At 42.0% G+C, this 15,382-nt stretch overlaps 1 protein-coding gene and 1 long non-coding RNA gene across 8 annotated transcripts in view; one reads left to right on the plus strand and one right to left on the minus strand.

The window, feature by feature from the left end:
• PRKCZ (protein kinase C zeta) overlaps positions 1-15,382 on the plus strand; it is a 224,877-nt gene that overhangs the window by 135,343 nt on the left and 74,152 nt on the right. For all 6 annotated transcript variants that reach the window (XR_012897330.1, XM_075906559.1, XM_075906563.1 and 3 more), the window contains 4 exons: positions 1,724-1,855; positions 3,690-3,771; positions 8,336-8,388; positions 13,264-13,452. Coding sequence is in view for 5 of the 6 variants with exons in the window: in XM_075906559.1 (XP_075762674.1) it covers positions 1,724-1,855; positions 3,690-3,771; positions 8,336-8,388; positions 13,264-13,452 (456 nt within the window). In the remaining variant the exon portion in view is untranslated. The remainder of the gene's footprint in view (positions 1-1,723; positions 1,856-3,689; positions 3,772-8,335; positions 8,389-13,263; positions 13,453-15,382) is intronic.
• The window catches only part of LOC112545139 (uncharacterized), a 46,864-nt gene that overhangs the window by 10,842 nt on the left and 20,640 nt on the right, over positions 1-15,382 (minus strand). Inside the window, exons 3-5 of one of the 2 annotated variants that reach the window (XR_012897332.1) lie at positions 12,577-12,646; positions 8,010-8,082; positions 2,557-2,661 (exon numbers count right to left, since the gene is read on the minus strand). This is a non-coding gene — a long non-coding RNA (uncharacterized LOC112545139). Of the gene's footprint in view, positions 1-2,556; positions 2,662-3,749; positions 8,083-12,576; positions 12,647-15,382 lie in introns of those variants that run through there. The other variant, XR_003088570.2, reaches the window with a different exon arrangement.

Consider the following 15,382-nt stretch of genomic DNA (forward strand, 5'->3'; position numbering starts at 1 on the left):
GAGGAAGCAGGCACCAGGGGAGGAGACATGTCAGCAGAGAGAAAGGGTAAAGGTTTAGAAGATATTTATTAATAACTCGGGTGCCACAGTGGCACATCCAAACGAGCCACATGAACTCAGTACTCGTACACAACACAAAATTCATTTTGCTCATGCGAGGAAAGTCTTACATCCACTAGCCCCTGGCTTGCTCGGCATTCCAACCTTCCACCTGAGCCCAACACTCCCGAGCCTGGAGCACCCTCCCCGAGCCAACATCCCCTTCTCCTGCATCCAAATTCCCTCCCAGAGCTTGTACTTCTCATCCCTTCCCCCACCCAAATCCCTCATTCCCACCCCACAGCTCCTGTCTCAACCTAGTGAGAGTGTATAAGGCTGGGGATAGCAAGTGATGGAGAGGAGGGGAACAGAGCGGATGAGGCCTCAAGGAAGGGGGGTGGGGGTGGGGTCTTGGGGAAGGAATGTGATTTTCATGCATTGGTGGGTCCCTCTCCCCCCCCCCATTTTTTTTCTTGACAAACCTAGGGGTTCCTCGAAATTCTGAAAAGCTGAAGAGGGTTCCTGGGCCAAATAAAATTGGGAAACACTGAGCTAAACCAATGTGTTCCATTCTAGGCTTTAGAAAAAATACTGTGAATCCTCTAGTGTTGGTTTATGTGGAAAGGAGAGACCTAAAACTTACAAGAATAGCTTGTGTCCAGTACTCGAGTTAGAATCTTGTTGATTTATTTATGATTTATCTGTATGCATGCTGTAGAGATTTATTAAACGTGACAGGTTAGCAGTGCAAAAAAAAACCAACAACCCATCCCTTGGTCTTAGGAAACCCCTTTGAGGACTCTAGCATAACAAGTTGATGTATAGACGTTCTCAGATCATCCCCTTTGATTTTTGATGAAGAAGCTCTGGGAATTTTTATATCTGAAGTGTTATAAGGATCAAAAAGCTAATTGTAACTTGTTGAACCTCAGTGCTTGCTGTTGAACAGCTATACTCCAGCATGTGGTTAAAATAAAAAAGCCTCTGAATTAAATATGGGAGAATATTAATATGGTGCTATCCAAGGAAGGTATTAACCAGGGTATTTTTTGAAACTGTTTTCACAAGCTTATTTCTTAACCGTAAATTTGTCCATAAACTGAAACTTTTCACACATTGGTCAGAGGAGTGAATTTTTAACGATTTGTGGGGAAGTGAAAATTTAATTTGGCAGTTGGAAAGGTTAATGTTATCTCAGCTTTGTGTACCTGCTGCCGGTAAACAGTCTTACTTATATAGGGCCATAGCTGAGCATTGTGTTTTATGGACAGATAAGAAACACTGTCCATGCCCAAAGAATCTTGGTCATTGTCAATTAAACCTTACTCATTTTCTTCTACTTACGTGCAGTATTCTCTCCTCAAACTAAAACTGACTATAGAATCACAGGTTTGGAAGGGACCTTAAGAGGTCAATTGTTCCAGTCCACTAAATATTACCTATGCCATTCCTGATAATGGTTTGTCTAACCTGCTCTTAAAAATCTCCAGAGGGAGATTCCACAGCCTCCCTGAGCAATTTTTTCGACTGCTTAACCACCCTGGAAGGAAGTCTTTCCTAACGTCGAGCCTTAGCCTCTATTGCTGCAATTTAAATCCATTGCTGCTTGTCCTATCCTCAGAGGTTCTTTTGCCCAGTAGTTAAAGGACTAAAACTTGAGGATAATTATACTTTTTGCTTTTAGAGAGCATATTGTGGCCAGTGCAGTGAAAGGATATGGGGTCTCGGAAGGCAAGGCTACAAGTGTATCAACTGCAAATTGCTGGTGCATAAACGCTGTCACATACTTGTTCCACTGACCTGCAAAAGGCATATGGTAAGTTTGTGTTCTGTATAAAGTTAAAGTGTTTTTTCCACCTCCAAGTTCATTATTTCCTAAGAGTATTTCCTAACTGACAAATTGCTGTTCATGTATGCGAGTCACCAGGTTTGTATCAAATACTGTGATATCATGGACACAGTTTCTGAGCTGTCAATTTACTAAATGGAGAAGGGGAGGGAATATGTTTTGTGATAAATGAAAACAGAGTGAGGAAAGGAGACCGTTGTGCTTTTAATAAATAAAAGAAGACTTCAAATCCAAATTCTTATTGGTTCACAAGAAAGTATTTATTTCGCAGGTATATGAAAAACGCTGTTTGAAAATCCTTCTCATTTGCATCCTCTGACCCATGGGAAGTTCTGCAGAATGAAGAAGCTCTTTCTTGTTTTTACATCTCCATTTGTCCCTCAAAATCCTGAGTGTCTCTGGGTCCTGCTACCATTTTAATCTCAATCTATTAAATACTCACCTTCTCCTGATCTGTCCATTTCCCTTCATGATCCCTGCATTGAGAACTCTGGCATTCTTCCAGTCATAGACTTGAAACTTTTTTGTCCTTTCCTTCCAACCCACAACCTTTTCCAAACCTGTTCTGTATTCAGTATCTTACTAGTTAGTTTGATTTCTTCCTCTTTAATATAAATCAAATCCATCTTTTCCTCACCATTACAACTACTGAAACTCTCTTCACATACCTTGTCTTGATTACTGGATTCTTTGCCATCTTGTTGATTGACTCAGATACAATCTCTACATGAGCAGGAAATATTCTTGTAGCTTCAGGGGGTAGCCAAGTTAGTCTGTTACAGGAAAAAAAAAACAGCAAGCAAATGGTCCGGTAGCACTTTATAGACTAACAAAACATGTAGATGGTATCATGAGCTTTCGTGGGCACAGCCCACTTCTTCAGATGACCGGAGTTATGATTAGAGGATAAGGAAACTCGAAATAAATAGTAGAAGGGAAGGTGGGAGGCAGGGGGTGGGGAGGAGAAAGATGTTCTGTCTCCCACCCCCCTACCTCTATGCATAAAGTATCAGGAGAAAGAGTGCTAAACCTGAGTAGATAAAGATCAAAGTCAGTGGATGGATAAGGCAGGAAGGATACCATTCAGAATGTAGTTACTACTTAGAAAGTTATCCTCTAATCATAACTCCGGTCATCCGAAGAAGTGGGCTGTGCCCAAGAAAGCTCATTATACTATCTACGTTTTGTTAGTCTATAAACTGCTACCGGACCATTTGCTAAATATTCTTGTAGTTATTTGTGCTCTGAGTTCTACATGTGAATGGTTGATAATTCGCTACAAAACGAAAACTGAATTTAATTACCTTTATTAATGAATGCAGGACCTTTTGGGACAGTGGGAATTATTTCTTATTTTAGCTGACGCAGGGAATATGCTGATGCTTTATACTGTTTATATAAATTCACACTAAACATGGATTTTTTTTAAATAAGGAATGGCTGTAGTTTCACATGATACAGCCTCAGAAATCTTTAATTCTGTGTATATTTTATAGTAAAATATGCTGGATTTAGTTTTAAAAGAGAATTATTAAACATGACCATGTTTACACTGCACTGTGCAGAGGACAGATAGACTTTTGATATAGGCTCTTTATAATTCATTACAAACCATCATGTTCTGATAAATATTTGTAATACCTTACCACCTGTCCTGGAAGCTTAAATTGTAAATTTCTAGCTATATCATTTATATAACAAAACAGATTTGTTTAAACATTTAGGAAGAGGTATTCAGATGGTATCAAACACATTACAGTAACTGATGGATTTTTTTTTCTATTAATTATTATTTTACCAGGATTCGGTCATGCCTTCCCAGGAACCTCAATTAGATGATAAAAATGATGAAGTTGACCTCCCCTCAGAAGAAACAGATGAAAGTAGGTATTTTTCCCACTAATGTGGAATTGATATACTTATGTCTTTGGATGTAAATATAGTCATAATAGGGACTCTGTGTTACCATTATTAGGAATTATTAGTATGTTTGCCTTGTGGTAACCATGTTTCCAGAATGAGAGCACAAGGTATATGAGGTAATATCTTTTATTAGATCAGATGATATTTGTGAAAAGTACAAGCTTTTGAACTACACAAAGCTCTTCAAAACAGGGGAAGGAAATCTGAGGGTGTGTCTGCATTACAAAGTTTCATCACCAAACCTAATGTTAACACAGAAGTTACCAAAGAAAAAGTTGCCAAAGCATGTTTACTTTTGCTCCCTTTGTCGACATATCATGACCATATTTTTACTCTCTTATTGACAGCGTGAGTAATGCACTGTGGATATGTATTCCAGAGTGACAGGTGACACCATCTGTTGCTAGGCACTGTGGGAACGTGGAATGGTGTGCAGTATGTCTTAGCACTGTGCAAAACACCCCATCTGGCACTGCTTTGTTTCCCAACCCTCTAGAGGTTTTCAGCATCCTTTAATGCCATTTTTCCAACTCTCATTCTTTGCTGTGCACTCCAGCATCTGCAGTGAGAAAGCATGGATCCCACACTTCTTTCCTATGCTCTGTTCAGTGCCATGAGGATATCATGCATTGCAGCAGTTGCATTTGAAGTTACTGACAGAGGAAGAAGACTTGCAAGGTGACAACATTCTGCATGAGATGGACAGCAGCAATCTATCATTGCATTGGGCAGTTACAGAACAATTGTGAAGGGTAGACTGTCACTTTTGGGCTAGGGAAACTAATACTGAGTAGTGGGATTGCACTGTCATGAAGGTATGGATAAAGAGTGGTGGCTATAGAACTTTAGGATGTGTAAAGCAACCTTCCTGGAGTTGGTCCCCGAACTGCAACACCAGAACATCAGAATGAGAGCTGGCCTCTTGGCAGAGAAGCATATGGCAATTTGTCTAAAAGCTGGCAACACCTGACTGATACTTGTGTGCTGCAAGTCAGTTTGGAGTGGGCAGGTTTACCACTGGGGCTGCACTATTCAAAGTGTGCAAAGCCAATAAATCACATTCTGCTATGGAGGACCATAACTCTGGAAAATGTACATTACATAGTGGCTGGCTTTCCAGAGATGGGCTTTGCTAACTTTGTGTGTGGGGAGGTGTGACAGGGTGCTTGCCTTGCCCAGGCCCTTTAAGGGCAAAAAGCTGGCCCTCAGTGAGGGCTGAGAGTGAAGCCACAGCTGACTCAGTTGTTGCTAATGAGGACCGAGCTGGGGGCTATATAAAGAAGGGCTCCTGGAGGGAGAGGGGAACTTACTGCTGCTCTGGAGAGGGAGCAGAAGTTACTTGGGTGCCAGGGAAGCAGAGCAGTGCTGGGAAAGGAAGGCAGGGCTGAGGAAGCTCTGGCCAAGCAAACTCCCAGGTTGCAGGGCCTAAAGCAAGGCTTAAGGCTACTAAGGCTGCAGAGGGGCAGCCATGGTAGGCAAAGGCAGCAGGTTCACACCCCTTTGCCAGTGATGAATGTCCATTACAGACTGCAGTTTGCTAGTTGAAGGCTGGTAGTGGATCACTGAGGCAAGGTGGGTAGAGGGGAACTGGGTGTTCCCTGGGAGGAGAACTGGGTGCCCCTTGGGAGGGGAGGACCCTGGAGTGCAAAGCTGGATAAACACCTAACCCCAGAAGGGGGCTCAGAGACACTGGAGTGGGCACTTCCAGAGGGCAGTGTCTTGAAGAGGACACCGTGGTCCAAGAATGATGCAGATCTGGACTAGAGAGGCAAGCGAGAACACAGGGAGACACCAGCTAGAGGGAGGCGTCCCGTGAGTTGACAAGCTAATTCCCGGGGCTACCGGCTGAAGGCACCATGGTGGTGAGTCTGCTCCGTGACAGGAGGCAATAAATGGCACGCACACATGTTCCAATTTTAGCACCAGGTCACCTTGCTACAGAGTATATCAGTAGGAAGGGATGCTTCTCAACGTTACTTCAGTTATAGATTACCATGGGCATTTCACAGACATCAGTGTGGGGTGACCTGAAAAGGTGCATGACGTATGCATCTTCAGGAACACTGGCCTGTACAAAAAGCTGCAGGTGGGGACTTTCTTTCCAGACCACAAGATGATAGCTATTCACATCAGGGAGTGTTTGAGGAAGCACTTTGACAATGAAGGAGCACTGAAATCTACCTCTTTTGGGATTGCTTCCCTGCTGCATCCCATGTAACATGTCCATTCAAGGAAATGCTTGAACAGCCTGTACCTGGGCCAAAGTAATCACAGCCATTTTCCCTCTGATCCTTGCAAGATGCACACATCTCTGCAGACACTGTAAACATGGTGAGTGTGCGGGAAGGACGGGGTTAGGGTGTGCGTAGGAGCAAAAGAGCACATTTGCAGGGAAACCTTTTTAATAATGCCACACTTCTCTATAGACAAGTATCACTGTAACAGACATCTCTACTGACGGCAAGAAGGGCTCAACTTCTGTATGCTAGTGGTTTTTGCCCTGCTCTATATGCAGCCCATCTGTGCCATGGTGGTCCCTGCACTACTGATTGAAGAATGATATGGGCGACTGTCCTACAATGGAGGAAGAAACACAGCTGCGCTGCCTTGGAACATCATAGAGAAAATTAACAAGTGTCTCAGGCAAAGTTTCCAGAACCTCTCTCTGCAGGAATCAATTGTGATCTTGGTGTGCATCGACAATCTGCCTGGACATAATGACTAGCTACAAAAGACTATGCACAGTTCACAGAAAAACAGCCAGCCTTCTACTTTTCTCTGCCTTATACTCACCCCTGCACTCCCCAAGCCAGAGCCACTCATTCTGCATCTCATCTGCTTCCAGCTCCCCGTGGAGAAGCTACTGAGAATGGGTATTTACCTCAGGAGTGGAGAATTATTCCTGACTGCTTGCTTAACTGGGCAATCCATCTGGGAGCCCCACATCCTCCTCTAACGTCACTCTTCATCTATTAATTCACCCTCCAGGATAGGTTCTCTTTCTGCGGACTCGGTTGCCCTCCAAAGTATCCACAGTGCTCTTAGCAGTAGAGGTGGTGGTTTCCCCCCAAGATAGCACCCAGCACACTATCACCTGCTGGATCTTTCATCATTTTTCTGCGAGAGTTCATGTGAGAGTATTATGATTTGTTTAATTCAGAGGTAAAGGGGTGCACTGCTCCAGTAAGGACTGGCTGTGCTGTGCGCACTTATGAGAACCAGCAGTATTGTGCATGCTTTAAAGCTTTTAACTCTTCTAGAATACTGTGCCCCTTTCAGGAGTCATATTTGTTTTGTGTACCCCAAGACAAATAACCCCCCTCCCCTCAGGCCCCCCCCCAACTTCTGGTGGCTTGAGGGGAGAGAGTGTAGGCTCCTGGTGGCTGAGTGGAGGAGAGAGGGAGAGAATGTAGGCCCTTGGTAGGGAGGGGGAAGAGAGAGAGAAAGAAAGCAAGCACAGGCCCTTGGCGTCTGGGGGGGATGATATTGGCAACATTAGGGAGTTGTTTGAAAGCTAGAAGAGGGATTCAGGAAAAATTTCTTTCAGGAAGTCGTCCCCATCAAATATGAGTTATAGTTATTTGATGACACCTGTGTGGGTTACAGTGTAGTGTGATAGGTGGCAAGTAGATGAGTGCAGTCAGTGATTTTTTTTCTGTATTGAGCCAGGTTCACTTCAGGTATTTGAGTGGCAGTTACCATGATGCAATCTACTTCTCTGAAGTGTAAATTGGTCCAATAAAAGATATAATCTTCCCTACCTTGTCTTTCTAATAATCAGTATTACAGTAGTGCTTCATGGATCAGGACTCCATTTTGCTAGGTAATACATACATATGTAATGCCAAGAGTCCTTGTCCCCAAAATCCTACATTCTTGCCATGCCCTCTGCCTCAGTTGTCCATATGTAAAATGGGGGTTGGTAAGGCTGGATGAGTCATTGCTTGTAGAGCATTCTAAGGTAGCACAATGAAAGGTACTGTAGAAATGTTTAAAGCTATGGTGTTTGGGGATTGTTTGAGGTGGGTTTTCACAAATTTTAGAGCCTATAACTTGTAAATTTGTTGTAAATATACATTGTTAGTCAATGTGGTAACATTTGCAAGGAATAAAAGAAGCTGAGTATGCTACAGAAAGTGAGCTTTTTAGCCTTTAAGTTAGGGGGCATCTGACTGTTTGTACATTAAGATGTCTTTACCACTCCAATCTCTAGGCTCCATCTTCTATCCACAGTCTTTTTACTGAAGAGGTCTGGATAAAACATTCTGGGCCTGTGAAATATGATTAAGCAAGTTAAAATAGTCACTGTCAAGTACCAAAATGCTGCTTTTCCCCTATTCCAGCACCCTTTCTATGTGCTATCGAGATTGACAACTAAGTAGAAGAATCCTACCTCAATGTCCAGTGGGCAAAACAAACTGCTACCCCATGACTACTAGACTATCTTTGATTTAATAATTTTTCTACTATGTGTGGGATAGCTTTAACAATCTACTTGTTCTGTGTATCCACTTTGTCTTGCAGTACCTTACATTCCTTCAACTCGGAAACATGACAACATTAAAGATGACTCTGAGGTATTTTTTAAATTATTTTTAAAATTTATATTTGTTTTCTGCACATATATACTTCTAGACTAGAGAATTATATTTGCCATGAGTTTCATCTTGCTGTAGATCTTCTTTTATCAGTAAAGGAAATGTAGGGCTCCTGCCCCGAAAATAAAGTATTTTAGAGATTTTTAATGTGTTTCTCAGACTTCTTGTTTTCTATTTTTGTTTCATTCACAAAGTGTGAAAGACTTTTTTTTCCTGTTCACAGTGCAACTCTCCATAAATCATAATTGTTGTAATTTATTGGTCTTTGCCTCCGAATTAGCAGCTTACAATGATTTAACATTATTTCAGTACTTGGCTGTTCTCCTCTCCAATGCATGTACACTGCTTATCACCCTCAGGCCACCCCTCCACAGATTAAAATTATGAATCTTTGTCCAGTCTCACTGACAATGTAAGTCATTAACTATCCAGTTTGCTCTGAAATTTTGCAGATACATAATACACACTCAATTATAAAGGGCCCTGAAGAAATAAAAGTAGAATAACATATGCGTAGGTTTTATTTTTTGGTTCTTTTGTACAGGGTTTAACAGCATCTCTGCATACTAAGAATGTTATTCCCTTAGTGCACTTTGACAAATCCCAGTACACTTAAAATACGCCTAAAGGGCTTCAGAACAATAGTTATAAAAATACTTCTGGAATATTTGAAATTAAATATGAAGCACTTTACAAAGCACTACCAGCTTGGTTTCCCCTTTTCAACAAAACTGCACCATCCATTTTCTACTACAATCATTGCCACTGCCAGTAATTCACACATGAATGGCTCTGGTTAGTGTATAAATTGCTTTGCTTTTGATCATGTATGTTTTTTAAGAATCATCTTAAACAAATGCACTAAAAGGGGTACATTGGAATGACTACATACAATTTTTATTAAACTGTCTAAAATGGTTATTGAGTTATATTGCAGTAATACCAAAAGGCCCACTAATAGAAAGCGAAGTCCTCTTGTGCTAGGTACTGTACAGTTGCAGATGAAGACAAGTTACTCCTGCCCTAGTCAGAGCTGTTTGCATTTTTCTACCTTCTTAGATGAGTGATACTAATTTAAATAACATACCCTGCACAGACACAAATGTGGTATGCTGGAACCTTGCTGACTAGACACTTTAAGCTCAATGCAATCTCTCTTTAATAACAGTCAATCCTAGATCAAGACTTCTTACATAAACACTTCCCATAGATTGGCAGAACATTGATCTGCCTACAAGGACAGTGGTATGAGGTCAAATAAAAATAGACCATAATGTATTGAAGCATTGTAAACATGGGTAATGGGGTGTAACTGGAGGATATATTGTACTTTAACTATTTGTGACTTTTATTTAGAGTATCTCTAAATCTCTCATTCCCAGTCAGCAAAATTATATGATTTTATTTAATGCCAAGAAATCTCCCCACAAATAAAACTTCTATCAAAATAACACATTTTCCATTTTGAAATCTCTTCCACAAATGTTCACTCTTGGAAATCAGCACGGTGCTGACTAGGGATGTAAAATCCTGATTAATCGGTTAACCAGTTAAACATTAGGTTAACCTAAGGTTTAACTGATTAACCAACTAAGCAGAATCCATCCTCTGTCCAGGGGCTGCTGATGGCAGGGGGCTCCCAACCCCACCCCCGGGGCTGCTGCTGCCATCAGTGGTGACAGGAGGTTGCTGGCCCTGCTGCCACCGCTGGTGGCCCCAGGGTTGGGGTTGCTGCCAGCTCTCATCCCTGCTGGGGCAGCTCTGTGCCTGTGGCAGGCCATGGATGAGGGTCTGCTCTCTGACACCAATTAACCAGTACCTGGTAGGCATCATGTGGTAAGGATGATGCTTACTGAGAAACCAGTTAACCGATTACTCGTTCATATCCCTAGTCCTGACCAGCAACTTCAATTTCACTACAGTGTGTTTGACACATCCTGGAACTGCTCAACCTCATGCCAAGGCAGATGTACTCAGTTAGCATAGTAAGGTTTCTGTATCTTTCTGTTTAGATCTTCATTATTAATTTGTATCTCCGTATTTCTCAGAATGTGCAAGACATTGTTCACTCACACACAGAACCCTAACCTAGAAGGGCTAACAATCTAAGAACTGAAATCAGACCCTCTTTGCTTGGTCTAAGTCCTTCCTTTACCAGAGTAGAGAATACAAGAGTTTTAATGTTGGATGGATACCACATAGCTTTAAGCAAAATCCTGAGAGAGTATTTTTGAAAAAAATAATTTTTTTCTACATCGCTGGAATTTCTACAGCCTATATAGGTGGACAGAAAACCTAAAGTGGAAGTTCTTGATGCTTTAAAATGAGTGATCAGTGATACACAACTTTTTTCCATTGTATGAATAACAGCAGAGAGTTGCATACCATTTCCCTTGTTCTGATTTATCATCAGGAAAGAATTGTGGCTGTAGAATTTTTATTTTAAATGTCTCTCTATCTGACTTTGAATTCTTTATCACCTTGGAATTTAAATCTCTGAGGGAGTGTCTTGACTAGAAAATGTGATTCTGTTTAGCTGTAATGTGTTAAACAAGCCTGACCTAAATCTGGCCATTTTTTCAAGACAAAAACTACATTTTGGGACTCTGATTTGATCATTATTTGGTCATGTAATACAGACCCTGTTGCTTCTAGATCATTAATGTAAAATTTTGCTTTGATCTGTATAAAGTCTGTTTCCAAGGCAGGGGGTTCTGCAGGCACAATGTACAGAAGTAGAAACTGGTTTACATGTTAAAAACAAATTACCCCAGTAAAAACAGTGCATGTAGTAATCTTAGATTAGTGTTTCTTAAACTTTTTAAGACCGAGGAACACCAAACAATATTTTTTTATGGGGAACACCAAGGATGTTTGTTGAGCAAAACAAAGCAAAAAGCTTGCCCCTTTTAAGGACGGCCATTTGAACTCTGTTCTCTCTACATATGGTGACCATATTTTCTGAACCAAAATTAGGGACACATTACCTATACCCCCTGACCTCTGTTTACTATTACCCTGACTCTTGGGGTCAAGATGGACACATGACCAGAAGTAAAAGTAATAACCCCCTCTAAGAACTTTTCCCACCATCCTCCTACTCCTCTCTCCTCTGGTGCTGGTCTGTCCCCTGCAAGTGTCTGCCCTTCTGCTTCACCCCCAGAATCCCCTGTCACCTGCACCTTCCCTTATCCCTGCACCCTCCTGGTGCTTCCTCCTTTCCTCATTGCCCCTGGCCCTCTTCCTCTCTGATTCCCATCCCCTCACCACCCTCTACCCCAGTTCCTCTCAGTGCCCTTCCCCTCTACTCTCCTGGCATCACCCTGTCCCCTCCACCCTCATTGACACTTCCCGTCCCTCCTCCTGCCCTTTTCCTCTTTGTCTCCACTTGGCCCCCTGGCATTTGTCTCTCCTCCACCCTGTCTCTTGGTGCCTTCCCCTTTCTTCTCCTGCTCTGCCCCTCTCCGCTCAGCACAAGCCCGGTCCTCTCCCACCCTCCTTTCCCCTAGTTCTCTCCAAGCCCCTCCCCCACCTTTTGCCTTCCAGTTAGCGGGGCTCGAGTCTGTGGTCGGGCCCCAGAAGTCCCCACAGGCCTGGCCCCAGCTGCTTCCAAGGCAGCACCGCTTGCCTGGCCTGGAGCTGGGCCGCCCGCGGTGCTAATGTTAGTGCCGCATTCCAGTCCCCGCACGAGCTTTGGTTCCCATTAGGAGGAGCACAGAGGGGGAGGGAAGAAATCCCCACCATCCCAGATCTGGCTTGCAGAGCGAGCGGGTCACTGCACTGCTGCTCCCCCAGCGGAGTGGGAAGAGGTGGGGGAGAAAGGGCAGTGCACAGAGCACACCGGCAGAGCCTGAACATATCCCGCTCTGCAGCACTCCGGCCGAGCTCTGCGCAGTCTCTGCCAGGATGCTGGTGGCAGCTCCCAGGAGCAGCTCACCACTCCAACCAGTGCCCCTCCTCCTCCAGCAGCGGTGGTGGCTGCCTGTGGATAGAGGAGGCCGCGATGGTGGCGCATGGCAGAGGCAGTCCCGCAGCAGGAAGAAAGGGCTACGCAGTGTTGGGAGGGCCTTGCCGGACAGCAGCACGTGCTGCATGGGAGCTCTGGACGCTGAACGCCACCGGCAGCAGCCCTGGCTGCTTGAGCAAAGCACCGAGGGAGCCACTTACGTGCTGGGTGGAGGCAGGGAGTTGCTGCTGCGCCACGCTAGCGCTGGGTGTCCTTAAATCTAGGACTGTCCTGGGGAAAAAAGGGGCATATGGTCACTATATCTCCGCGGCACACCTCCGACTGCCTCGCAGCACACCGGTGTGCCGCAGAACACAGTTTAAGAAACGCTGCCTTAGATGATAGGTCTGCCGCAACCTGTTGACAGTCACATGCTAGCCTTGTCACATGCACCATGGATGGTGGTTTTGAACAATCAGTATGTCAGGAATTGGCAAACCAGCCACCACTGGCCAAAATAACACTTTAATATAGTTGTGCTTTGCATAGTGTGGTGAGCTGCTGAGGATAATTGTGTAGATATGTATGGTCTTATAGCAGTTCACCTGCAGCATATGGAAACATTCTGCATCTATTATTAAAAACATGTTACTTGAGATTAAATATTTAGCAAACTATTTCCTTTGGCACACTTAATACCAAGTAGAAAAAATATGCCAAGGAAGTTTTTTTAAAAGAATGTTGTTTTAGTGCTGTGTCATTCTTGTACTGTTTGACCAATCTGTGTTTGAGTAGCATACACACTGAGCAAATCCTGTCTGTTAGAAGTTTAACTTGTTTTCTCTAACAATTCTTAGTTAAGAAGTCTTCAACTGTTTATGAATATGTATCTGTTTGTCTTTATACAGGATATCAAGCCAGTTATTGATGGAATGGATGGAATTAAGATCTCTCAGGGGCTTGGACTACAAGACTTTGACTTAATCAGAGTTATTGGACGTGGAAGTTATGCCAAAGTTCTTTTAGTACGGTTAAAAAAGAATGATCAAATTTATGCCATGAAAGTAGTGAAAAAAGAATTGGTCCATGATGATGAGGTAAAAGTCTGTGTTCAAATTTAAAATACTGAATTGAATCATGGTTAATGTATTAATGCATTAGTTTTAACTAGTTAATGAAGGCAAATGTACTAAGAATGTAACCTGTAATTTTGAACAAATATTTGTCATGTAGTGGAAGCTTGACTGACTAGTAAGTTGGTGGCATCAACGTTAAGTATGGCACAGATTGGTTCTGGGAGAAATGTTCACAGCCTCTGAAGTAACTATGACAGACAAATTGGCTAGCGGTCTTAGAAAAACACAAATGAAATTTTTCTAATAAACCTGGATTTTGTTGAAAGTCTAGCCTTTTGTTTACTGGCTAAATAGAGCATTGGGTATTGATAGTTTGTTCATCTGCGACTGAAAGGATAGCAAGATGTTGCCTCCCTCACAATTTCAGCTTGTAGGATGTCGGAAAAAACTAATCAATGAATGCTGCACTTCGTAACAGGAGCTGAATTTACATTATAAAATGTTGTTAATTTTATAGAAATACTCTGCAAGTGCATTTTGGGTTTGTACACACACAGAAGAGACATACATGTAATATAATTCTGTAGATAATTTTTCACATTTGGTAAACCACTGGCTTTTAAAGGGGCTACATCAATATGATATTTTTAAATAAAAAAAAAATCCAGTCTCTGTGGACCAAGAGTATGTCCTGTTTTTTAAAATTGCTTTAAAAATATGGTGTAAATTGGTATGGTTAGGGAGTGACAGATTGAGAGGAAATCATGACATTGATACCACATTCATCAAGTAAATGGACTCGAAAAATAAGAGTTTTCAGTATCTTCTTTCTATATTAGGAGTCTTAACTCCTGATTCTGATAACTATACGGTTTTCAGACACACACATGATTTCCAAGTTGGCAGTCTCCCTTAATTCCATGGCTACTGGAAGAATAGTTTACAAAAGGCAATATTTTGTTGCAAAGAATTTAAAAAAAAAATCTGGTGATGGTGGTGATAACCAATTTCACTAGTTGTTCTACTTGTTACTTTTCCAGAGACTGTTAGTAGAAGAGTAAGGCTACTGAGGCCACATCTACACTGCACAGAAGATTGACATGCCAAAGGTCAATCTTCTGGTGTTTGATTTAGCAGGTTTAGTATAGAGCCATAAATCAAATGCTGAGGGAAGCTCTGGCCAGCATCCTGTATTCCTCCTTTTGTGAGGAGTTAGGGAATGCAACAGGAGCATTTGCTCCTGTTGGCCTCCCGCTGTGTGGATGGTGCAGAAACGCAATTTCTTTCGGTTCCAGCTATGTAATTAATGTAGCTGGAGTTGCAGATCTTAATTTGACCTTCTGCTGTAGTGTAGATCAGGCCTTTGATTTGTTTTTTATCTTTAGATTTGCTCACTTAAGTGTTCAATCTCACTTTTCGTTACCAGAAAAAGGGATTAATAAAAAGTTGCTCCACGATTACATTTTTTGTTTCTCTAGTTATTTCTTTCAGTGCCAATGAAAAATGAGGAGAAATTTTTAGTCAGCTTTGTAGTTGCCTTTGAGAACAAGAAACAGTTGAAAAAATTCTTACATTGAATTACTTTGAATTTGTGACTCTTGCACATCATAACATAGAAAATTGATCTAATTGCTGCTGTTTGCCACAAACTAGCATCTAGAAGAAATGGAATTTTATGAATACGCACAATCTAAAGTGATGGAAATTTCATTTGATTGTGTTTCAGTGGTTTAAAAAAAACAACATTACTTAGCAATCTTTTCCTCTTTCAAATATCAGTGAATTTAGAATGCATCAAACTTGCTGATGCTTTGCCACTGACTGTTAGTGTTGTAGTAGTAGGATTATATTCAAAGGATATTGTCACCCAAGAGGAGTTGAATCTTGGATCTGCTTCACCTGATTTTATTAGAACAGAATTTAAATGAATTGAAGGGAAATATCCTGATAA

The sequence above is a fragment of the Pelodiscus sinensis genome, chromosome 23 (genome assembly GCF_049634645.1).
Source record: "Pelodiscus sinensis isolate JC-2024 chromosome 23, ASM4963464v1, whole genome shotgun sequence".
Taxonomy (NCBI): Eukaryota; Metazoa; Chordata; order Testudines; family Trionychidae; genus Pelodiscus; species Pelodiscus sinensis.